The 23870-nt window shown below is 51.9% G+C and overlaps 1 protein-coding gene across 1 annotated transcript in view; it reads left to right on the top strand.

Moving 5' to 3' along the window:
* Positions 1-11841: 11841 nt before the first annotated feature.
* Positions 11842-23870, top strand: part of LOC129072688 (guanylate cyclase D-like) — a 31994-nt gene continuing 19965 nt past the window's right edge. Inside the window, 10 exon segments of the mRNA XM_054576184.1 lie at positions 11842-12140; positions 12142-12392; positions 12395-12484; positions 15783-16075; positions 17886-18240; positions 19069-19150; positions 19800-19896; positions 19981-20109; positions 21415-21448; positions 21451-21494. Of these exon segments, the coding sequence (XP_054432159.1) occupies positions 11842-12140; positions 12142-12392; positions 12395-12484; positions 15783-16075; positions 17886-18240; positions 19069-19150; positions 19800-19896; positions 19981-20109; positions 21415-21448; positions 21451-21494 (1674 nt within the window).

Here is a 23870-nt window from a genome sequence, read left to right as displayed (position 1 = left end):
ACCTAAAAAGTGCTTCCACTCTTTGGAGGCTACTCTGGCCTTCATTGCCAGTTTCCACTTCTTGGAATGTTCTCCATGTAGACATGGATCAAGACTCAGGAGGAGAGAATTCTGACCCATCATGGGTCAGGATCTGGCTTCGCTCTCATCAAATCCGCAGGTTCTGCACCTTGCAGCCTGGCCCCATGCTTTCCAGAATCCAGTGCTAACGTACATTTACTGGGCAACTCCCTACCTGTGCCAGGAGCACCTGTCATCACCCCTCACAAACCTTACAGTGACCCTGGAGGCAGCCACAATTGTCCTCCATTTCACAGTAAGGAGACTTGGGTTTCCAAGATCACAGGCCAGTCAGAGGCAGAATGTACAGCCCACACAAGTCTGATCTGCCTACAGTGTCCTCTATCCACTGTGACAACCCAACAAAGAAAGGAGAAGCTGAGAGATTGTGCAGAAGCTGACCACTGGCAGCTGGTTCAAGTCTTGGAAAAGGAAAAGCAGAACTAAATACAGTCAGGTCGGCTGCCCGAGCTGGCACCTTGCTACAGCCAGATTTCCGATCGACAGCTCCGAACTGCATGTTGGGGTACGGGGTGTGGCACTTGGCTGGGGGCAGGCTACATCACTGGTAGCACACCTTTAAAGGGAGCAGGAGGTCCCCAAAGAGTGGCCTCAGATGTCAGAGTGAGGAGGGGCAGTGCCTATTTGGAGGTGCCCAGCTGGAGGTGTGATGGCACAGGGAGGAGCGGCCTTCCTCCCGACTCACTGCTCACTGCTCGAGTCCGAGTGGGCTCCTCAGGCCTCCATGGCCTGGAGTCGGCTCTGTGCATTCGGTCCTGCTCCCAGCCTGTGGTTAGTTCTGCAGACACCGTGCCGGACCTGCCCTGTCTGAGGTACTGGAGCCATGGACAATAATTTAACAGTGCTTCAGGCTGCAAACTCTCAGCCCCATGTCCCCTGGGGGGCTGGCCGGGACGCAGCTAACAAGTGGGGCTCACTTTCTCATTATGCTGTTGCTCAAGGTTTTCTAGTCCTCTCATCTACTCCTTGCTACTTGCTGCTGGCCCCCGGTCAGTTGGTGAGGTTTGCCAGGCTGCCCTCTGTCGCCTGTGTTCTGCTCAGTCATTTTGCTGAGACTGGGGTGAAGCGGCAGCCGAGCTCTTCAGCCCGCACCTGTCCGAGGAGGGGAGGGGCCGAGGTTCACCAGACCACAGAATCCATTCCAAAGCCAGTCGTTCCCACAGCTCCTACTGTTCCCATTGTTCCCACCGCCTTTTGTGCCTCTACCCTCCACTAGGTAGCAACCCTCAGCTTCCCCGACTAGGTTCTAGCAGAGGCCCTGGTCTAATTGCCCGTCTCCCTGGTAACCAAGGACAGAGCTGGATTAGGGGATCAGAAAATGTTGAGTCACCGATGAATGAAGGGGCAAATCTCAACAAGCTGGACTCGTGAATGGGAGGTGCACAGAGTAACTTTAAGAATGAGGTCAAGATCCTACTTGAGCTGGGTCGGGAGTTGGGCCATGTGCTGCGGGTGACCCTCCACACAGGTGGGCACCTGCTGAAACCCAGAAGCAGCCTTGGCCCCAGCAGAAGCAGGTTGAGACCATGGTGGGGATGATCCTGCTCAATGTTAGATTAGCCTGCAGCACCTCAGCAGAGTCCAAACACTGCCTTATGCCTAAGAAAAAAGGCAAACCAAAAGCATCGCCCCTCTCTGGGGCCCCTCCCAGTCTCAAGGCCTGCCCCGGACACGTGGCTTTCTGAAATAGGAACACTGCCGCAGGGACAATAGTCCTCCACAGGAGCAGGGCCGCAGCCTGGGCCAGGTTACCATCTGAAGCTCGCTCCCTGTTTGTGTTCTGGGCAGGACACTCCCTCAGCCCAGCAAGGTTGCTCGCTCCAGAAAACATTGGTTTTCTGTTTATTTTTTAAAGCGTGTGGAACTGGAGTTGGCTTTCTGCAGGGGACCGCCTGCCCACACAAGCTCATTCTGAGGCAATTCAAGTCAGACCTGGTTCCTGTGACAAACCCCCGGCGGAGATCAGAAGTGACAGCAGCATGTAAAATAGATACTGAAGGAAAAGCTCAGCCTCCTGAAACATTCCGTTAAGATGGCAAATGTAAGCCAAGTTCCACACTAAAAATGTTAATTTCCTGCCTTAAGAAGGTACGCTTGAAGCTCTTGCGTGGGCTGTTAAGTGGATATTTGTTACCCAGCCCTGGTGGGCTCACTTAATTCTGTCTCCAAGAACCCTCCCAGCCTCTGGGCAGCTTCCCCCACAAAATTTCCACACTTGCCTAGAACTGTCTTCATTCCCCAGAACCACTTTTATCCTAATTGGACTTTTTCTATTCTCATAGGAATTTCATTAGGGGCGTTAGAGGCCATCTTTACTTCCCATCTCATACTTGTAAAGTATATAAACCTGTCTGAGCCATGAATGCCCACCTGTGAGTGTTGAGGGCCTCCAGTGTACTGAGCATTCTCTAGGGTGTATCTCGTTTGATCCTCATGACACGCCTAGAAAGTACACTTATTTTTCCATTTAACAAAAAGGAACTGGGCTCTGGGGTGTGAAGTCCTCCCCGCAAGCCCCTGTTACTGGAGGTGGGGTGCCTGGGTCTGCCTCTAAGCCTGTGCCCTTTACCCCTCCCCCTGCCACTCCCCCCGGACTCTGACCTGGTCCTCTGTGTTTCTGATCCTTTCACCTGCTAGAGCTGCCATCAAGCCATAGGCCAGGCCTAGAGTTGGCTACAGGTGTGCCCTCCTGTAAGGCGCTTTTTACCGCCAAGAACGCTAGTCTAGGCCAATTACTGGAACCTTGGTGCCCTCTGCTGGAGAAAGACTAAAATACCAGCCCGAGTCCACACTGGTCTAACGTCTTTTTCAAAAGGGTATTTATTTCTTCGTCTATCCATTTGTCCATCCTTCCATTCATCTCTCCATCTACCCATCCATTTATCCACCTATCCACCCATCCATCCGTCCGTCCATCCATCCATCCATCCATCCGTCCATCCATCCCAGTTTCAGTGATGTCCTGTAGGCATCACCGTCATGGCAACACCCCCAGCTCCTGCTTTGTACCAGACCTTGTGCAGGCCTCAGTGACCCAGAGACAGGAACAAGGAAACACCACACCTGTGTGCCCCTCTCCTGTTGGCACATCCTTTATAAACTTCTCATCCATCATATCCTTTGTCCCTCCTATACCCCTAAGGAGCATTAAGGTCCCCCTTTAACTGGTGAGGAAGCTGAGGCCTAGAGAGGCCAGACAGCATGGTGCAGTAGAAACTGTCTTTGGGACAGAGACTGGTTTCAAGTTAGGGCTTTCTCATTTACTGATTCTGTCATGTTGGGCAAGTTTCTTAAGCGGTATGAACCTCAGTCCCTCATCTGTAAAGCTAACTCAACCAACCTATATTTATTGTGCATCTATTATGTGCCAGGCTTGGCTTTGGGGTTCCAGCTTTGAGCAGGACTGGAGAGGCCCCTGCTCCTCCGAACTCTACACTGTGGCGGTTATAGTGAGTTTAAACACGCTGGGAATATATCATGGGGCCGCGTAAGTGCCACTTATGTCATGGCATTGTTATTATGGGGGGATGCTTTTCTCTTTTCTGGGAAAACAGAAGACTTTTTTTAAGCAGCACATATTGGGGTTCAGGGAATGGACTCTGGAGCTAGATTGCTGGCTTGAGAGTCCAGACTCAGACATTTAAGAGCTATGTGATCTTCAACAAGTGATAACTTCTCTGTGCTTAGAGTTTCTCATCAGCAGACTAAGGATAATGATTCAACATATACTTATTGCATATCTAATAAGTGCGAGGCAGGGTCTTGGGGTCCCAGCCATGAACAAGGCAGAAACATCCTGTCCTATCTATCTCATAGGAGTGTGATGATTAAATGAATTATTACACGCCAAGCACCAAGAATAGTCCTAAATGCAATGTGTGCCGTATGTTTGCTCTGGCGATTATCCTGACAGCTGTGAAGGCTCTGTGGATGTTTTATATTGGTACTTTATGTTGGTGACACTTCATGACTATCTGGGGCTGATGACAAGGACGGGGCAAGCTTATTCTGTGGACAGAGAGTATAGAACGGGGACCAGGGGTTTGAGGTCAGAGAGAGGCAGGTTTCTTAACTCAGCGGGACAGAAGCCTTAATGGCTGAGCGGCCCACAACAGGCAGTAACCAGCCCAGGGAGCAGTGAGTGGCCAGTGACCAGGGGAGGCTTGCAGACATGGGCAGAGACACCAGAGGGAGCCCCTACACTGTCTGAGAGGTGGCGCAGGGACCCCTCAATGCTCCTTCTTCCGCTAAGGGCTTCTGTTTTCTGGGGACAAGCAGAGTGAACTCTAATACCCCTGGAGAGAGCCCCGGAGATGGAGGACAACCAGTCAGAGCAGTACCTTCTCCTGGTGACAGCCACCGAAGCATCTGGCTGTCACCTCCTGGTCTCAATCCTGATGTCAGGCACCTGCCCTCTGCTAGTGCCTGAGACCTGACCGCCCTTCCCAGGAACTGCCTCCTGGTCCTAGACGTGCCCTCTCCACAGCTTGCCTCAGGCCAGCAGATGCCCCAGCTAATGTGGTGGCACAGGTGAACCTTCCCCACCAAGCCCTGCCCAAGTGGCAGGTTCATGAGCAAAAGAAATGGTTGCTGTGATAAGCCTTTAAGTGTGAGGTGGTTTCCCAGCCTTGGGGAACTAGAGCAAGACACTTCCTCAGAGCCTTCTATGCTTCTGCCCCGGCAGTCGATCTCTTCTGGCTCCGGGCACACCTTGTCCTTTCTGTCGGGGCCATTATAGCCACTGGTCTTTTTCTGTGCAGGCAAACACCAGACCATGACTCCCTCAGACACAGAAGCCATGTCTGATTGTAAGGCTGGTCACCGAGCACAAATCGGTTAAGGCCAAGTTTGATCAGATGAGCCCTTGGCAAGAGCAGGATCTGAAAGGCCGTGGCTGTTGGGCAGACGACAGGATAGAATGAGCAGGGACCTAGCTGGGGGTGTCAGCCCTGGGTGGACCACTATGCGTCAGGTCTTCTGAGGTCTCCAGGTGCCTAGTGCAGGGTGGGCCAAGCCAGGAAGATGGACAGACTTCAGAAATAGGATATCTTTTGGATGAAAGGAGGTTTGGGCCCAAGTTTGACCGAGGCCTGTCAGCTGCATGTGTTGACCCCTGCCCTTCCCTTTCGGGCACACAGCTCACATCTGGATGTACCCGGCACTCTCTGATCTCCACATCACATCTGCTTGGGTCGCTCCTTTCTCCTTAGGAGATCTCCTAAGATCCGCTCCTGGGAAACTTCCTTTTTGTCGAGGCCTGGAGGGCCTGACACAGCCCGCCCATTGACTGTCTCAGGGAAAAGTTGTGCCAGTGTCTTCCATTTGCCTCCCCAGATCCTCTCTCTGCCTTTACCTCCCTCTCTGGGCACCGGGAGGCTGATCTGTATAAACAACACCACCGGGGTCATGTCTCACTAAATGAGTTTGAAATGCCAGAACTTCCTTGGGACACTGTCCAGGAAAGAGTCCGAAGGCTCAGGAAAGTGGGCATGTTGGAGTGGATGTACTGTATGTAATCTGCTCGTTCCCCTAGGAGAAGCTGAGGACACTCCCTTCCCCAAAACGTTGAGGAACACATTCATGGTGGTGAGGGTGCCTCACCATCCTTAAAGAATTTTAAAGTGCTGGGCTTCTGTAAGCCAGAGGTGGCCACAGAGGGTGTGGTAATGGAAGTTTCCGCTCTCCATGTGGATAATGGGAGCCCAGACAGATGGCAGTACTTCACCATCAGAAGCAAGATGAACACAGTGATGATAATAAGCCACAGACATGCAGTGGTTATTGGTCCTTGGGTTGTTTCAGGGATGGCTTATTAACCATAGGATCCCTAGGTCTGCTGGGTAGAAACCTATTTTGAGTCCTCACCACGTGGATGCGTTGCCTTTTACCCAGGTCCCAGACTGAGCAGCTCACAGGCTCAGAGCCCTTGACTGAACTAAGTTCTGGGTCTCTTTGAGGAAAGTATGTCATAAATCTCCCCCAAGGGATCCTGTTGTCATTTACTGGAATAACTGTCCTCTGGGAAAATGAAAGTACCTCGCCCATCCAGGAGGTTGCTGGCTTCTGGCTCTGTTGCTGGCTTTGACAATGGAAGCTGCCAGGGATCCTACTGCCAATGCCCCGAGGGAGTCTGGGAGTGCACCCTTCCCTACTGAGCCTCCAGATGAGGACTCACCCCAGCCAATGCCTTGGCTGCAGCCTGTGAGACCCTGAGTAGAGGTTCCGGTTAAGCTGTGCCCAGACTTCTGACCTAAAGCAACTATAACACATATGTCTTGTTTTAAGTTGCTAAGTTTTTGGCAATTTATTATACAATATGGAAAATTAATACAACGTATGATTTTCAAAATGTTGGTTAAATTAGAATACTAAATGTTGAGGAGGATGTGATGAAATTTATACATTTTTAATGGGCATTAACACTATTTTCTTTTATTATGAAAGTTTTCAAACATACACAAAAGTAAGAAGAATAGTACCATAAACCCAAGTGTAACCATGGCCCAGATTCAAAAACCAAGATTTTTCTATACCTCATTTATCCCTCCTCTTTTTGTATAATAGTTTCAAACAAATCCCAGGCATCAGGTCATTTCCCTTTACATACATTCAAGTATGACTACTTGAAAAAATGTCTAATTTCTTACATAACCACCTTGCCATTATCACATCCAAACAAAATTAAAAGTAACTTTGTATCAACTAATGTTCAGTCCATATTCAAGTAACTCTAATTATTTAAAGAATATCTTGACTCAATACATTTTTTTGAATTTGCAATATGAAGCTATATGCAACAAAGGCCTTAATAATGTTCCTATTCTTTGGTCCAGTATGGCTATTTCTGAGTAAATCCTCACATATTTATCATAAAGGAAAAATTCAAAATATTACAAAAGTGTGGTATCTATTAAAGAAATATTCACAATGGTGAGAAATTTCAAACAAATCAGATATATAATGTATCAGTTAGGGTACGCTCTGGAAAACAGAATCCTGATCAGTAGTTCAATGGTGGGAAATTAGAATAAGGAAAGGTGTTGGGATCAGAAGCAGTTCTGAGATTGGTCACAGCAGAAAGTCTCTCCTTCCCGTGGTGGGGAGGGACAAGACTGAGGAAAGAGGTGGTCGTACCTGAGTCCAAAAATTGGGGCCACATAGGAAGGGTATCTGAAGAGGCCAGAGCCAGAGAGGAGACCAAGTCATCACTGGAGCACTGTCCAAAGTGCTCGCTCGTGCGTGCTTTCTCTCTCTCTCTCTCTCTCTCTCTCTCTCTCTCTCATGCACACACACAAAAAGAGAGAGCAATCTCCTGGCTTCTCCCTTTTTCTTGTCCTCCAATTTCTTGTGAGTGTCTCCTATTGGCTAAACCCAGACAGAAGCCAGTGGCAGGGGATGCTGGGAAATGAAGTTTTCAGGGTTTGCTCCCTGCGGGACAGAGGTCCCTCTAACCTCCCTCTTGGAGACTCTGTCAGGTTTGGAAAGATCAGGGAATGGATCTGAGAGCAAACAGGCATCTCTCTGGCATATCAACAAGGGCCATAAAATCCTTCCAGAACAAAATAAGGGCTAAATAAAAATATCCAACAATATCTACTCAATGTGTTCCTTGACCATTAAATTAGAATTATAGAGCTTGTGTAAAATTATGGGAAACACTTGTACTGAATTATAATACAACATTATTACCAGTCTACTTTTACTTTTGTATGTCACCTATCACTTTGTAAATAAAAGATAAATCTACTTATTTATCATGTTTATTGTTTGTTGACTCACGCACATCTCTCTCTACTTCCGCTATAAAGTTGGCTCTGTGAGGGGCAAACACTTTGGGTCTTTTTATTTCTTTGTTGATATATCTCAAGTGAACAGTGCCTGAAACATAGTTGGTCCTCAGTAAATATTGCTGACTGAATAAAGTGATGTGGAAAAGGCAAAATACAACACTTACTTCACAGGGTTGTTGTAATTATTAAATGAGAGAAGGTATGTATGATCTCTGCCACATGGTAGATACTTATTTGGTGAAGGTTACTTTCACCTAAGCGGGGAGGAAGGGCTGAAAGTCCACTGGAGAGTTGTGTCTGTCTCCTCATAAGGGTCCCCTAAAAGGGAAGAGAGAAAAACCTTCGTCATAATTCCCAAAGAATCAATGTGATATGATGAGCAGAAACCTGGATCTATAATCACTGCTCTACTTACTAGCTCTGTGCCCTTGGTTGAATTACTTAACCTCTCTGGGTTGTACTTACTTATCTATAAAGTGGGAATACAGTAATAATAATACCTGTCTCAGTGGTTTGTAAATGGTGTTGGCACATAGTGGATGTTCAGTAATGCTGGTTTCTTTAGTGCTGGCTCATCCCCTTCCTCCTGGGAGTCCCAGCCAGGTCTGGAGCTGTCCGGAGTGCTGAAGACATCTTCTCTCCCTAGCTCCCTCCCTCCCCGCTTCCCTCCCTCTTTCCCTCAGGTGCTCCCTCGTCCATTCCTTCCTTCCTTTCTGGCTTGGTTCCCCAGAGTCCTGGGATCTAAACAGATCAAATTTTCCAAATGGCTTCTTCATGTTCCTGTGGGGGACAGGGAGGGAATGGGCCATATATGAAGCGCTCCCCAGGCAGGAGTCTCTGGAAGTGGGTGGGCAACAGGAGCTGTGACCATGCTGGCTGCGGTGGCAAGGGGGGCCCCCCAGGCCAGAGTCTGTTTGAAGAGCTTGACATCTGAGGACCCTGGTGCGGAAACCTAGGATCCCAAAGAGGCAGTGAGTCAGCCCCAACCCACCACAGTCTGCCAGGTGGGTCTTGTCCAGAAGATGGGCAGGCAGGATCAGGTTGGGGGTAGGAGGCTGACCCTTGGATACAGAAGGTGAAGGAGCCCTGGCTCTGACAGGACTTGCCCATCCCCCTTCCCATGTTTCCTATCATCTTCCCTATTTTGGTGTTTTGTCTGTTCATGTAGCTAACGGTGTCTTCATCTATTTGGGTTATGATGGTATGGAGTTGGCTACCTCCATGAACGTGGCTCCCTGAGCCAACAATCTGTGGCTAGTTCTTGGGGTCCATCTCCTTGAGTCTAAAATTACAAATGACCTCCCCCCAGGAAGGCGGTGCATTAACCCACTGTGCCCAGGCTGCGGGGGGGCGGGGGCACACTGACAGCCCACCTACTGCCGGGGGCGGGGCTGGGAGAGGGGATGTGGCGATCTTCGGAGACACGTCACCTGTTTCCTGATTTTTATTAACAGCTAGAACATCAGAGCTGAAGGACTCTAAAGACCTAAACATCTAAACTAAGCCTCTCCCCCGCCCCTGTATAAATGGAAAAACTGAGGCATACAAAGAAAAACAGACTCCATCTCACATATCAGCAGCAGAGCTGGGGCTAAAGTGGGCTCCTGCCCTGGCCCCCGGCTGGCCAGGCTGCAGGCCTGAGCCTTCTGCGCGTCCCTGCTGCCTCGGATGCAGAATTCCTGGGACACCGGGCATGGCCAGCAGGGCAGGGGGTCCGGGAGCCGGCTGCTGCTCTGTGGGACCTAGGGAAGGCCCTTCTTCTTCCTCCTTTCTGTGCCTCAGGGGAGTTGGTTTAGAGGTTTAGATTTCCAAGGATGCTTCAGCTCTGATGTTCTAGGTATTCAGTTAAAAGGTGATTTTCGTTTTTGACAGGGCCATGGGAAGTCAAGCCCTGACTCAGCTCAGCCCTAACTTTCTGTGTGACCTCAGACAAGTAACTGACCCACTAAGAGTCATTTTGTCTCTTCTCAGGGCCTCTGGGAATAGAGGCAAAGCAGCGGGTCACAGGTGCTCTGGAAAGTACAAGTTGAGGGGCAAGGCGGCTGGCATTAGTATCAGCCACCTATGCTTACGTTCCCAGCTCGAAATGGTTAGCTCTCTGTGAGCCCAGGACAAGCCCAGCTCCTCCAAGGGGTCCGTCCTCAGGGGCAGGGATGCCGAGACCACTTTGAGGAGCATGGCAGAAGGGGAGGGAGGGTACAGAGGGCTCCTCAGAGGCTGGCAGAAGAGCAGCCACCCCCAAGCCACCGAGCCCTGAGCTGGGAGAGCCATAGAATTGCAGACCTGAAGGAGCCACAGTTGGCCAGCCCTTCAAACTGGCTTCTTTACAGCTGGAGAGGCTGAGGCTTTGTGTGGGGAGAGGCAGGACTGGGGCTGAAATTCATGCTCCCACCTCCGGTCCAGCTCTCTTTAAACCACAAAGCACATGCCTCCCCTCAGAGATCCAAAGATAGTGCTGATGGTGATAGTCAAACTATGCCATTTAGTTAGCACCTACTTACTTCCCTACTTACCACAATGAGTATCCCGCTGTGCTCTACACATTTCAGTCTTCACACAACACTCCCAGGTAGCTATTCTCATCTCCATTTTACAGATAAGGAAACCGAGGCTTAGCAAGTTAAGCATCTTGTCAAAGGTTAGGGGTTGGTGAGTGATAAAATTAGGGTTTATTGCTCTGCGTAATTCCAAGGCCCTTCTTATTCCTGGACTCTGAACAGACCACCGCTGTTGGCATCAGGAGGGTGTCCTCTTACCCTCCCGATCTACACATCCAAGTGTCAGCTGGTTTGAGCTGGGCCTCTGCTGGGAAGCCCTTCCTGAGCCTTCTCAGGAGGGTCTGAGAGCCACGCCCCTGGCCCCGCCTACTGCGCGCACTGCGGTTAGTTCTGCTCTTGGGCGGGCAGGGACCTGCCTCCCTATCAGCCTGGCAGCTTCTGAAGGGTGAGATTACATCTGATGCCTTCTGGGGGCACCCACCGTGGAGGCTGTTGACTGTGTAAGTGGACTTGGAGGCTTGGCTGAGTCCTGTGGGTGGGGAAGGGGCAATGGCAGGGATGCAGGCAGGGGTCAGGCATGAGATGCCGGGCCGCAGGATGGCATCAAGGTCCTGGAACAGTCTGATGGAACAGAGAATGCCCCGGTCCAAGTGTCCTGGTCAAGGGGGCACCCCATTCAGTTCCCCTCAGTTTCCTCATCTGTACAATAAGGATAGAAAGTCCTCTGCACGGGGCTGTGTGGCATCAGAGAGGGCACTGTGCACATGTGTTGTAAGCCCTCTAGCCACAGACATGCGATGGAGGAGCTCCCTGTACTTAGGCCCTGTTTACACTAGGGGACCCAAGGATTCCAGCTGATTCAGGTTCTATGAAATGGTGCTGGGCTTCAGGGTAAGAGGCGGAGGAGGCTCCGAGGGGCACCAGGAGAACCTCGACCCCTTGGAGGATGAGTGCAGAAAGGAATAATAGTAATAGATTGAAAGAGGTAGACTTTATGGAACACCGAGGCACCAGGGAGAGTGGTGAGTCCTTCAATCATCACAATAACTTCATAAAATAGGTTTCATTATCCACCTTCAACAGAGGAGGAAAATGGGCTTGAAAACTTCAGAGACTGGTGCAGGGCCACAAGGATGGGGAGCAGTGAGAGGGTCTGGCCAGGTCCAACTCCAGAGCCCACGCCCTGAGCCACTGGGCTCCAGCCCAGGACTACGTGTGGGCCTCACGAGGCTGGGGCTCTTCCAACATCATGGGTCCAAATCCCTTGTCTTACCAATGAGGAGGTAGAGGTTTTGGGAAGGGTGTCTGCATCAAAATTATGTCGAAGATCATGGCAGAAAACGTGTCCTTATCTTCCTTCCCCAGCAATGCAAGGGGGCTCGCGCCCTGAAGGTTGGTCCTGGATGCTGCCACCCGGGAAGACCCTCCCGACCTGCCAGGCCCTGTGGGAGCCCACTTTCAGCCGCCCGAGGATGGCCCCTTCCTTGCCGTTTCTCTCTGTGGTTCTTTGGAGTGCCCTCTTGTTGGCAGGCTCCCTCCCCAATCTGGCCTGTGGGGTGGGCACCTTCACCCTGGGGGTGCTGGGTCCCTGGGACCGCAACCCCATCTTTGCGCAGGCTCTCCCCAGTGCGGCTGCCCAGCTGGCTGTGGACCGAGCTAACCAGGACTCCTCACTGGCGCGGGGCTCGCAGCTGGATTGTGTGGTCCTTCCCATGGGCTATGACACCCCTCATGCCCTGGCCACATTTCTGGCCCACAGGAACGCTGTAGCTGGGTCTTGTTGACCCTGGTTACTGCCCAGTGGCAGCCTTGCTGGCCCAAGGCTGGGGCAAGACCCTCTTCTCCTGGGCATGCGAAGCTCCAGAGGGAGGAGGCGAGCTGGTGCCCACTTTGCCTTCGGCTGCGCAGGTGCTGCTGTCCATCATGAGATACTTCGGCTGGGCTCGTGTGGCCATTGTGTCCTTCCACCAAGGCACCTGGGTGGCCATAGCCCGGCAGGTGGCCACGGCTCTCAGGACACATGGCTGCCTGTGGTGCCGGTGACCTCTCTGGGACCCAGAGGGTAGGAGGCCACAGAGGTACTGAAGCAGCTCCGCAGCGTGGATGGCCTGAAAAGTAAGTGTACAGGGTGTCTTCCTCCTGCAGGCCGCCTAGACTTCATAGGGCTGCGGATGGGGCATTTCCTCCATGTTAGACACTGGGCTGAGCACTTGACAATGACCCGCAATTAACCTCCCAGCCGCTCTGAGAGCTGGTCCTGCTGAGGTCTGCACTTTGCAGCTCAGAGAAGGGAAGTAACATGCCTGAGTCACATCGCTGGCAAGCAGTTCAGCCAGATTTTGAGTTCTGATTCAAACATCAGTTGTGGAGTGGGAGCCAAAGGCTTTCTTAGTTGTTGCCTGGTATAGTGAAGGAAGTGAGAGAATAGGAAGGGTGCCCCAGGAAGGGAGTCAGAGCCGTTCTTAGTTTCTTGGAGTTAGAGTTAGAACTTTCACGGATTTGTTGATTGTTTGCTAGCTTCCTGAGTTTACCAAGCCTCTGCCGTGCTGCGTGCTGGGTTGCATGGGTGAACAGGACAGACAAGGTGGCTCATCTCCAGGGGATGACAGTGTGGTGAACAGACAGGGGGTTATGACAGAGAGGTCAAGGTCATCCCAGGAAGCAAAGGCCTGGAGAATCAGAGGAGACATGGGGCTAGGCCCTGGGGGATCTGAGGATGCTTCTTGGAGGAGGTGACACTTGACCTGTCTTTAAGGAAGTAGTTAGCAGGAGAGGGATGGTAGATTGGGGTATAGGGAGAGGCGTCACCTGGAAGACAGAAGGGACCTTAGAGTCACTCTAGACCGGGGTTTTTCAAGGTGTGTGCCATTTGGGTTCATAAACCAAGTTAGTGAATCAAGACAAGCGAGAGAGAGAGAGAGAGAGAGAGAGAGAGAATATGACGTAGAAAGTGATAGAGAAGAATAAAATTGAGTAGAATAGTATAAAATAGGATGGAATAAAAGTAGTGAATATGGAGTGCATTGCACATGTATGTGACCAAGTGCTTTGTAAACACCCTTCAACCAACAGTCACCGAACACTTCTGTGAGCTTGACCCTGGCCTGGCTCTGCGGATGTGGGGAGGAACCAGCCGGGCCCCACCCAGCAGTGAGTCTGGCAGGAGACAGTGTGCATTTAGGCAGCAGAGGAGCCCAGAGGTTTTGGGAGAGCTGACCTACTTGGGGATGAGCAGGGCTTCACAGAGGAGGTGACACTGGGGCAGGGCCTGAAAATGAGAAGCTGACTGCAGGGGGATGGGGGGGAAGGCACTCCAGGCCGAGGGGTGAGCTAGTGCAAAGGAACAGAGGCAGCTGGTTGACTGGCCCAGGAGAACGAACAGTTCACCTCTGGGTGGCTGGAGCAGAGCGGCAGTCGTGCGGGAACGAACCAGGCTCCTTCTCCAACACTGTTGCAGGAGACTGAGTCCAGCCACTGCGCTGACTTTCAGCATCCAGGAGGCAGAGTGGTTAGGGGCACATTCTCTGCACTCACATAATCAGGATCCCATAGCGGGCCCCACTTCCTACCAGCTGTGTGACCTCAAGCAAATCACTAAACCTCTCTGTGCTGTTTCCTCATCAATGATAGGAGCCTAATAAAAGTTCTTATTTCATAGTGTTGTGAAGATGAGATAAACTGCAGACAAAGGGTTTAGAACCCTGCCCTGCACATAGTGAGCACTGCTTAAAATCCACGCAGGCTTTTATCCATTAACCTCCCCAGGTTTGTGCATCAACTCCCTCTTGTGGCCAAATATAAAACAGCGGCTCCGGCTCCTCCTAAGGGAAAGCGGAGGTTTGGCGGGAAGTGGAACAGGAGCCAGGCAGAGAAGGGACAAAGGAAGCCCTGGTTCTGTTTCCCCCGAGTCCTGGTGGGTCTCCTTCGGAAGGCCTACTCTGGGGAAAAGAGGGCGTGGAGCCTACCCGTGCCCACATAGCATGGCTACCCAGGGCTTCAGGCTCTGACCTCCACGTGACCTCCACAGGGGTCCTCAGGACCCAGCAAAGAGACCCTCAGCTTTCCTCAGCTGGCTCCATATTCCTGGATTTTTGGGGAAAGGGTTTGCTGTAAGAACATGGGCCACATTCAAAACAAGTGGTGGTCCTTTATTGGCTGGGGTTGCAGCCCAGGTCAGCGACCCAACATACAGAGCACTTTTACCTTGGGCAGATGTGTGGGACCTTTACCTTGGGCAGGGCTCCCTTCTGGACTGGGTTCCTGGGGATGAAATTGGCTACCTTATTTCCCAGAGCCAATTTATTTTACTAAGGCAAAGGAGACTGTATTCATGCCTGCTTAGACCTTGAGGATGCCACCCAGAGCCACAGTTCAATTTACAAGCTGATGATAAATGGATAAACAAAATGTGCTCTACCCACACAGTGGAATATTGTGTAGCCATAACAATGAATGGAATACTGCTATAGGCTATTATATGGATGAACCTGGAGAACTTGATGCTAAGGGAAAGAAACCAGTCACAAAGGACCACATATTGTATGATTATATTTATATGAAATGTCCAGAATAGGTAAATCCATAGAGACAAAGCAGATGAATAGATAGTTAACTGGGGCTAGGGGACGGGAGGAATGGGAAGTGACTACTAATGAGTATAAGGTCGATTTTGGGGTGATAAAAAGTGTTCTAGCATTAAATAGTGGTGATGGTTACACAACCTTGTGTATATACTGAAACCACTGAGTTCACTTTTTTTTTTGAGTTGTAAATTTTTTTAAAGGGTATACTTGATGGTATATAAATTATGTTAATTTTTTTAAATCTGAAAAAAGAAAAGAAAAGATTACAAGGGGGAGCCAGGCTGCCTGGTTCCGATCCCTGCCCTGCCGCCCCGGGCGTAGATGTGCAGGAGTCACTCCTCAACCTCTCCGGACATTGGTTTTTCTCGTCTGAAAGGAGAGACAATGATAAACATACTTCATAGTACTGTTGTAATATCAAATAGCTAATGTTTGCAAAAGTACTTTAGGACAACTCAGAGCAAGCTGTCAATATACGTTAGGGATTGTCAGAGATGGCAGAGCAGAGGGAAGGGGGGAAGTTGGTCAAAATGACTGGGTGTGCAGGCTGGAAGGGAGGAGTTAACAGAAATCTATCCTCAGTTGAGGGGATCTTTTTTTTCCACCAGGTCGAACCCATTTGGTGGTCCTGCATGTTACGGTTACAGAGGGAACAGACAGAGGGGATATTTCTCCTTTTCCCAGACAGGCAGGATGGGGTGGGGAGGGAGCTGGGTAGTAGTAGCAGAGGGGCGAGGACGGACCTAGGAGCTCTGAGCAGCTCTCCAGGGCCACGGGCTTCTGGACTTCAGGGACGGCCTGCAAAAGTGATCCTGCCCGTCTGCTTCTAGTCGTGGTGCTGTGCATGAACTCGGCACTCCCGGGTGGCTCCGAGCAGGTGACCCTGCTGAGACAAGCCTGGGCCCAGGGCCTGGCAGATGGGAGGCTGGTCCTCCTGCCCTATGACACCATGCTTTTCGCTTTGCCCTACCGAAACCGCTCCTACCCAGCCCTTGGCCAGAGCGGGCTGCTTCAAGGGGTCTATGATGCAGTGCTCAGTGTCACCCTGGAGTCTGGCTCCCTGGATGAGGCCTTCAAAGCTTCTGGGGCCAGTGGAGAGGTGGCTGTCCTGGAGCCGGAGCAGGTAGGTCAGTGCCGACCCTCAATGGATTCAGAGTCTAGGGCCCCGGGCAGGTGTGCATGTGCTCCTTCCCCACTCTGGGCCTTCTTGGCCTTGGCCAGCTGCCAGCCTGGCCGACTGGTCCCATCTCCACTGTGGGCACATGACCCGTTCTTTATTTGACAAAGTGACTCTGTTTAGTTTCTGGTGTACTCTCTCTTTTTGTTTCATGGGGTTTTGTGTGTGTGTACGCGTGCCTCTGTCTGTCTCTTTCTCTCTTCTTTCTCATACTAGTCACTCTTTTAGCCTGCTTGGTCTATTTTCCTTTTGTGTCTCTTTGGCTTCTATTTTTCTATCTCTAACTTAATTTCTTTATTTGTCACTCCTAGGTCAGCTGCTCTTGCAAACATTCGTCCCCTCCTTTCTCTGTATCTCTAGCAAATTCTGAGGATCAGAAGGAGAGTGTTGGGAGTGTGGGCAGGGGGGAGGTTTCCTGAAGTCACCGCGGTGAATCTGAAGGGTGTTGGGCGGGGGGCGGGTGCGGCTGCTGGCTCGGCTTTGGCCCTAGCACTCAGCTGCTTGAGTCTCCCTGGGATGGCCATGCTTCTTGATGACAAGAAGACAATGGTGCCTAGAGGTGGTGACAGAGATTCAGACGCTGATGGAGGGCCATTCAATCAGTGATTCATTCATCTGACAAATGTGAACTGAGTCCTTCTCATGTGCCACTGGGCCAGGCAACAGGGACACGGTGATGGGCAAGACCGATCTGGCTTTCAAGGAACTTCCATTCTGTTAGGGTGAGATAGACCATAAACAAGCAACCTGATAACAAAATTTTAGAGGGATAACATTGCCAAGAAAATAAAACAAGATAGTGTCAGAAGGTGGCCAGGGATAGTGCCAGAGTAGTGGGCAACAAGAGGTAGAGAGGAGAGGCAGGGAAGCTCGCTTTGGAGGTGTGCTTGAGCTGAGTGCTGAGTGATGAGGAGGCATCCAGGTGAAGCTCTGGATGAAGAACAACCAGGTAGGGCAGCAAGTACAAAGGCCCCAAGGCAGCGTGCGAGTCAAAGGCCGGGGGAGCAGGCTGAAGGGCTTATGCCACATGTGATGAGGAGAGGAATCTGAGATGAGCGTGGGCCTGATCACGTGAGGCATTGCAGAGCAGGGTTAGGAGCCTGAGCTTATCCTGAGAAAACCATCAGTGGGTTTTAAGTAAGACATGTTTTGATTTTTTTAAAAATACCATTTTGGTTGCTTTATGGGGAATGGCCGGAAGAGGGCTAAACAAAGCAACGAGGCCCCTAGGAAGCTCCTGTGTGGTCCAGGTGAGCAGTGAGTGTAGCTCAGACCCAGGTAGCAGGAGTACAGTTGGTGAGCAGTCAGTTGAGTTTGGAATACATTTTGAAATAAAGCCAAAAAGATGTGATGATGGACTGGAAGAGAGAAAGAGAGGAGTCGGGAGTTAACCTGAGGCTTGAGGCACTGGGCAGACGGTGGTTCCATGTCCTAAAATGTGGGAGGAGTGGGGTTTGGCGTGGTAGAGCCAGGCAGAACCTTGCAGAACCAGGAGTTAGTTGTATTTAGGACACAGTAGGTAGGTTTGACATGGCTGAGACATCGGAGTTGGTGGTGGTGGTAGCCGTGGAGACTGTGAGGCTGCTGAGTGGGGACTGAGGCGATGGTGGGAGGAAAGAGAGGAAGTGTGTTTCGGGCGGTGATGGTTAAGGGATGGCAATCCAAACAGTTGCTGCTGGCAGAAGGGCCAGGACTCAGAGATGTCTGGGAGCCTGTGCCGTGGGGTTTTGGGGTTAAGGGACCTTCTCTTTGACAGGTGTCCCCGCTCTTTGGAACCATCTACGATGCTGTTATCCTGCTGGCCCATGCCTTGAACCGCGCGGCGAGACAAGGGACAGGGTTCTCTGGGGCCCACTTAGGGGACCACACAGGAGCTCTGGATGTGGCTGGCTTTAGCCAGAGGATCCGGACAGATGAGAAGGGCTGGAGGCTGGCTCAGTATGTCATTTCGGACACAGGTGGTCGGGGAAGCCAGCTGGTCCCCACCCACATTCTGGACACAGGCACGTGGCAAGTGCAGCCCTTGGACATTGCCATACACTTCCCGGAAGGGGCCCTTCCGGCACGTGACTCCAGCTGCTGGTTTGACCCCGATACATTATGCATGAGAGGTAATCCATCCATCCATCCATCACCCATTAAGGCTCTCCCTGTGGACAGTCAAGTCAGCCAGGTGAGGGGCAAGAATAGGTAAAAGAAGAGACTTGACCCTCTATTGAGAAGACTGAACCAACAGGTGTGCAGTGCCAGGGAGGGTTAGCAAGGCCTCCCCTCAGCTGAGCGGGGCTAAAACATTTACAGAGCACGTGGTCCTAAGCAGCCTCTTTTCATCCAACTCCTATGATCAGGGCTTGAGATTCAGATTCAAAGTAAAGGGGACACTTCTAACAGTCAAAGTGAATGACAATGAAACTGACTGCCAAAGCGAGCGGGGCGTGGCCCATTGAGAAGGGCGTGCAACAAGAAGTAGGATAACAATTGACAAGGATACACAATTTTTATCCAGCACCTGCCCTGTCCAGACGCTGCGTTCAGGGCCGGGAGCCCTGAGATGCATGAGACACAGGCCCGGCTGTTCTGCTGCTCTCAGTCTAGTGGAAAGGGACCCGACCTCTGGCAGACAAAAGGCCACGGTGGGATCAGGACTGCAGTGGGGCGTCAGCAGGGTCTTTGGGGCCCGAGGCAGAGAGCCCGAGGTGAGAACCCAGACAGCAACACTTCTCAGTGTCAACATCTGTGTGTGACGATCGGCTGCAGATAGGAATTCCCTGGCTGGGGACCATTCCGAGTCTCACTCCTGGGGAGGTGGTGGGCAGAAGTTTGTGTCCCCATGTCCCAGAGGGGACCCAAGAGGTAGGTGCTGGGACTGAGCGAAGGGGATGTACTCCTTGCATGGTTGTTACTGTTAGGACTCACGCCTGCCCCTGCTTCCTCACCAGGTACGCAGCCCCCGGGCGACCTGCTTGCTCTGGTCCTGGCCTGTGTTCTGCTCGCTGGTGGGGCCCTCACTCGCCTCATCAGGTGAGGCTGTGTGCCTGAGCCTGAGACGCTCTCCTGTGTGCACAGCCCTGGTGGTCTGCAGGGGACTTCCTCCATCCCAGGACCTCAGGACTGTCTCACACTCCTGTCCCTCCCAGAGCCTCTGTGAGACTCTGTCAAGGCCAGGGTGCCTCCTGAGGAGACTTGGGGAAGAAGCCTGGGGCTGGGACAAGACCCCGTCCCCTCCGAGTTTCAGCCATGCTGCTGTACCGTAGGGGGTCGGCCAGGGTGACCTTCGGCTTTGGAAATGCTTCTTTCTGGGTCTCAAGCTGTCTGTGTTCCTCCCTGAGCCTCAACTACATCCAGGAAGGGGCAGCCCTCCACTCCCAGTCCTCACCTCAGGCTCTGGTTTTCCCATGAGGCCTCCAGGTGACATGGGAACCCTGAGGCTGAGCCCAGCAGGTACATCGGGCTGGGGGTCCGGCTCTGAGACAGGGCTGAGGGGGGTCTCTGTGGAGGGCACTGCTTGGTGGTGCCGTCTTAGCCCAGCTGGGACTGCTGGGGAGGCAGGAAGGGAAATGGGCAGAGGGTAGGTGAGAGCTCAGGGTCAGAGGCAGGTCAAAGGGGCCAGACAGAGACAGGAGTGATACCCCGGCCACACCCTCTGCCCTGCACTTTCTCTCGCCTCCAGATGGGGCAGCCAGCAACTGCAGCTGGTGCGGGGCCCCTGCCGGATCCTGCTGACAGCCCAGGAGCTCACCTTCATCCAGCGGCCCCTGAGCAGACAGGTGGGTGGGGCAGCCACTGGGCCAGGTGGGTAGGCAGTGGACTGAGGCCCGATCTAAGCTCTTGACTGGATCTGGCCCCTCCAGAGGCTGCAAGTGGATAGTACGAGTGAATCAAGAAGTATGACAGATGGTGGGAGCCTGAGGTCTGTGGCCCAGGGATCAGCGAGGAGCCTGCCAGCCCCCCAGGAGCCTACCAACGTGGCCCTGTACCAGGCGAGAACCTCCGCCACCAGCCCAGGCCTGGGAGTTGCAGTTTGGGAGAAACTGAGGGAGCCCACAGCTTCTCTGATCTCTGCATGTCCCACCCTTGTTACAGAATGGGAAACTGAGGCCTAAAGAAGAGCAGTGATTTTTCTGGGTTCCATAACAAGATGGTGGCAGGGCTAAAATTGGGAAGCAGGATTCCCAGCTCCCAGTCGGGCATGGTTTGTGATCCGACCTTGGGAAACAGCGAGTTCCTGGGCACTGTCAGCGGAGGGCCCACCCCAGGGCCTCTCTCAGCACAAGGGCCAGCCTAGGTCGCCCTCCGGCCTGCCTTGGTGAGAGGCAATGAGATCTTGGTTCCTGAGGCCCTGACACGTGGGGGCAGCACCCAGCCCGAGGCAGCACCCAGCCCAGGACAGCCTCTAGGCAGAGCTTGGGCCACCAGAGGACAGGGAGCCTGAAAGGACAGAGGTTAGACTGGCAAGATCCTGAAGCTGCTGAGGACACTGCGAATTCTCAGGAGCTGTGTTCTCAAACGCAGCAATTGGCCAGTGCTCCATTTCTCCTGTTCTATGATGCACACTTGACGAACTGGGCTAGCTGTTTCTACAGGAAGGGACGGGAGGCTCTTCCTCCTTCTTTTCTACCTTCTCTTTGGGGAATTCCATCTCTTTTTTCATTTCTGCTGGAAGGAGGCTTTAAAGATGTACAAAGCTTGCTGTGTCTTTTCTGAGTTAGCTGAGAGGCTGCCACTGAGGCTGAGGAGGGAGAACTCTATTGTTGAGAGGGGAGAGAGGGCTGGGGTTACAGCTGGTTCTGGCCCGAGGCCTCTGCTCCTCCACCCCTCCCCTCTGCCCTCCCCTGGAGGAGGTCACAGAGCCTCCTCACTTCCAGGGTTTGGGGTGTCATGGGTGTCTGAGGCCCTGCAGAGTAAATCTGTCCTTGGGGCCAGGAACTAACACCTTTATATCCACCACCTCACCAACCCTTGTGATGGTCATGGGGGTATCATCCCCATTTTACAGAACTGAAACATGAGGCTCAGAGATCTGAAGTCACCTGCCCAAGGTCACAGAACTTGAAAGTGGGGGAGTTAGGACTGGAACTCAAGTTTGTCAGTCATGCCGGGCCCCTGGCCTAACCTCAGGGGTGGGGGCTGCAGTAAAAGCCCAGCTTTTGTTTCCCCTGGCGTGGAGCACACAGAAAGAGCACATTTATGGGGAAGAAGCTGAGGCTGAGAGAGGCTGAGGAATCTGCCCGAGGTCACCCAGCTGGGAACTAGCAGCCACTGAACTCTTGTTCTTGCTTGAGCAGGGAGAGTGGGTGTGGTTGAAGACATTTGAAGCTGGCACGGCCCGGAGCTGCGGCCAAGCTGCCTCAGCCTCCTGAGAAAGGTAGGCTGCAGAGGGCCCGGAGGGTGGGCTGGGGACGGGGCGCCTTCAGGAGACCCCTGCGGATCTGGGTTGGTCCCTACTTAATGTGGAAGCTTCTAACCTCAGAAAGGAAGTCCTTCTATTATCACGATCACCACCCTGTCGGTCACAATTATACACCATCGCTGTCACCGTCACACACCGGCATCCCAAAGTCATGTCACCACCTTAACATGATCATCACCATGACCACCAGAGGCACAGTCCCTTCTGTCAGTGTCACCGCACGTATAATCAACACATCCGAGTAGCCGCCATCCCTCCATGCATTTACCTTTTATTCACTACTTATTAAACACCAACTCTGTGCCAAGCTCTGTTCTGGGTTTGGAAGAGGCAGCTGCAGAAAGGAAACAGGATTCCTTCCCCCAGGGAGCTTCCAGTTATGTGTCATCACTAATCACATAAGTCCCTTCTCCCCTGAGACTGTCACCGGCCTGAGAGGCTCTGTGGGATGGAGGACGGAGCACAGGATCTGAGTCAGGAAGATCCCAGGTGGAATTCGGCCTCCACAGGACACTTGGCTTTCCTGTAAAATGGAAATAGTGAAACCACCCAGGGGAACTCTGACGGTTAGAGAGGGCGTATGAAATAACCTAGCACTGCCCCGGCAAGTAATGTATCTTCATAAATTGTGAATTTTATTATTGTTTCCAACATCACTGCCATCTGAAATCAGGTTCGTAGACACTAAGTGAATGGAGGTAGGCATTTCAGTGGGCATCTTGTAACCCATGTGTACAGATGTTTCCTAAAAGAAAAGGCTCAATTGTGGTTAAATCAGTTTGGAACTTGCCTGGGTTAGCAACAGGATTTCTCAGAACTTTCAATATACTGTTTTGGCTATCTATGACCGTATAACAACTTATCCTTAAATATAGTGGCTTAAAACAACAACAAAAATAATCCCCCAAATTATTTTATATTATCATACAATTTTGTGGGCAGGAAATTTGGGCAGGGCTTGGCTTGACCATTTTTCAGTTTCACTTGGCATTGATTGGAGCCACTCAGTGGTAGTCAGCTTATAAATGGTCAGAAGTTGGTGAACTATGGCCCACAGGCCAAATCAGGCCCCCTACCTGTTTTTATAGATAAAGTTTTATTGGACCATAACATGCTCCTTTGTTTATATATTGTCTATGGCTGCTTTTGCAGTACAACGGCCGAGGTGAGTATTTGTGACAGACACTGTATGGCCTGCAAAGCCTAAAATTTTTGCCATCTGGACTTTTGCAAAAAAGTTTGCTAACCATCCGTCCAGAGGGCCTCACCCGGCCTCACTCACGTGCTAAGTGCCTCGGCAGGGCTGGACCTGCCTTCCCACCCTGTGCAGCCGCAGGGCCTCTGCGTGTGGTCTCTCCCGCACGGCAGCTCGGGCTAGAGGGACCTCAGATGGCCATTCAGGGCTCCAACAGAGAGGACTCTAAGACGGGAAACAGAGCTGCCAGTCTTCTAAGACCCAGACCACAAACTCACGGGGCCACTTTCACCATGTCCTATTGGTCACAGTGTCACAGAGCTTGCTCAGACTCGGGGAGCGGGGAGAGGGAGGGGGCAGAGACAGAGGCCCCACCTCTTGAGGGCAGGAATGTCAAAGGATTTGAGGCCACTCTTACTCACCACATATATTAATATGTGTGTGACTTTCTAAGGGGGGAGAGTATTCAGGTCTCCCCTTCTTAGTTGACCCTAAACTATTTTTGTGAGAACAGCCTCACCAGACAGGGGTTCTCTCTTGCTTGAGCAAATGCTAGCATTGTCAGTTGGGTTCAAGCTCTCTGACCTGTTGGGCAGCTGTCAGGGAGGCTGCTTTCTGCTTGGACCTGATCCCTTCTGCAACTCTTCCTCTCCTCGTCAGTGACTGAGGCTTGGAGTTTTCAGGTTCATGGTGTCTCTTAGGTCGGGAAATAGGCTCAGATCCCTGCACTGTGGAATTGGCTACAACTCATTCACTATTAATCTTTTATGTTTCCACTTGCTCATTCACTCACTCATCCATCCATCCATCCACCCACCACTCATCTGCCCATCCATCCATCCATCCATCCATCCACTCATCTGCCCATCCATCCATCCATCCATCCATCCATCCATCCATCCATCCATCTATCCATCCACTCATCTGCCCATCCATCCATCCATCCACTCATCTGCCCATCCATCCATCCACCCATCCATCCATCCATCCATCCATCCACTCATCTGCCCGTTCATCCATCCACTCATCTGTCCACCCATCCATCCATCCATCCACTCATTTGCTCATCCATCCATCCATCCATCCATCCATCCATCCATCCACTCATCTGCCCATTCATCCAGCATTTCTGATGC

Source organism: Pteronotus mesoamericanus, unplaced genomic scaffold (genome assembly GCF_021234165.1).
Source record: "Pteronotus mesoamericanus isolate MK-2021 breed Mesoamerican mustached bat unplaced genomic scaffold, CSHL_Meso_final contig_33, whole genome shotgun sequence".
NCBI classification, from domain to species: domain Eukaryota; kingdom Metazoa; phylum Chordata; class Mammalia; order Chiroptera; family Mormoopidae; genus Pteronotus; species Pteronotus mesoamericanus.
This window is presented reverse-complemented; position numbering and strand designations above follow the sequence as displayed.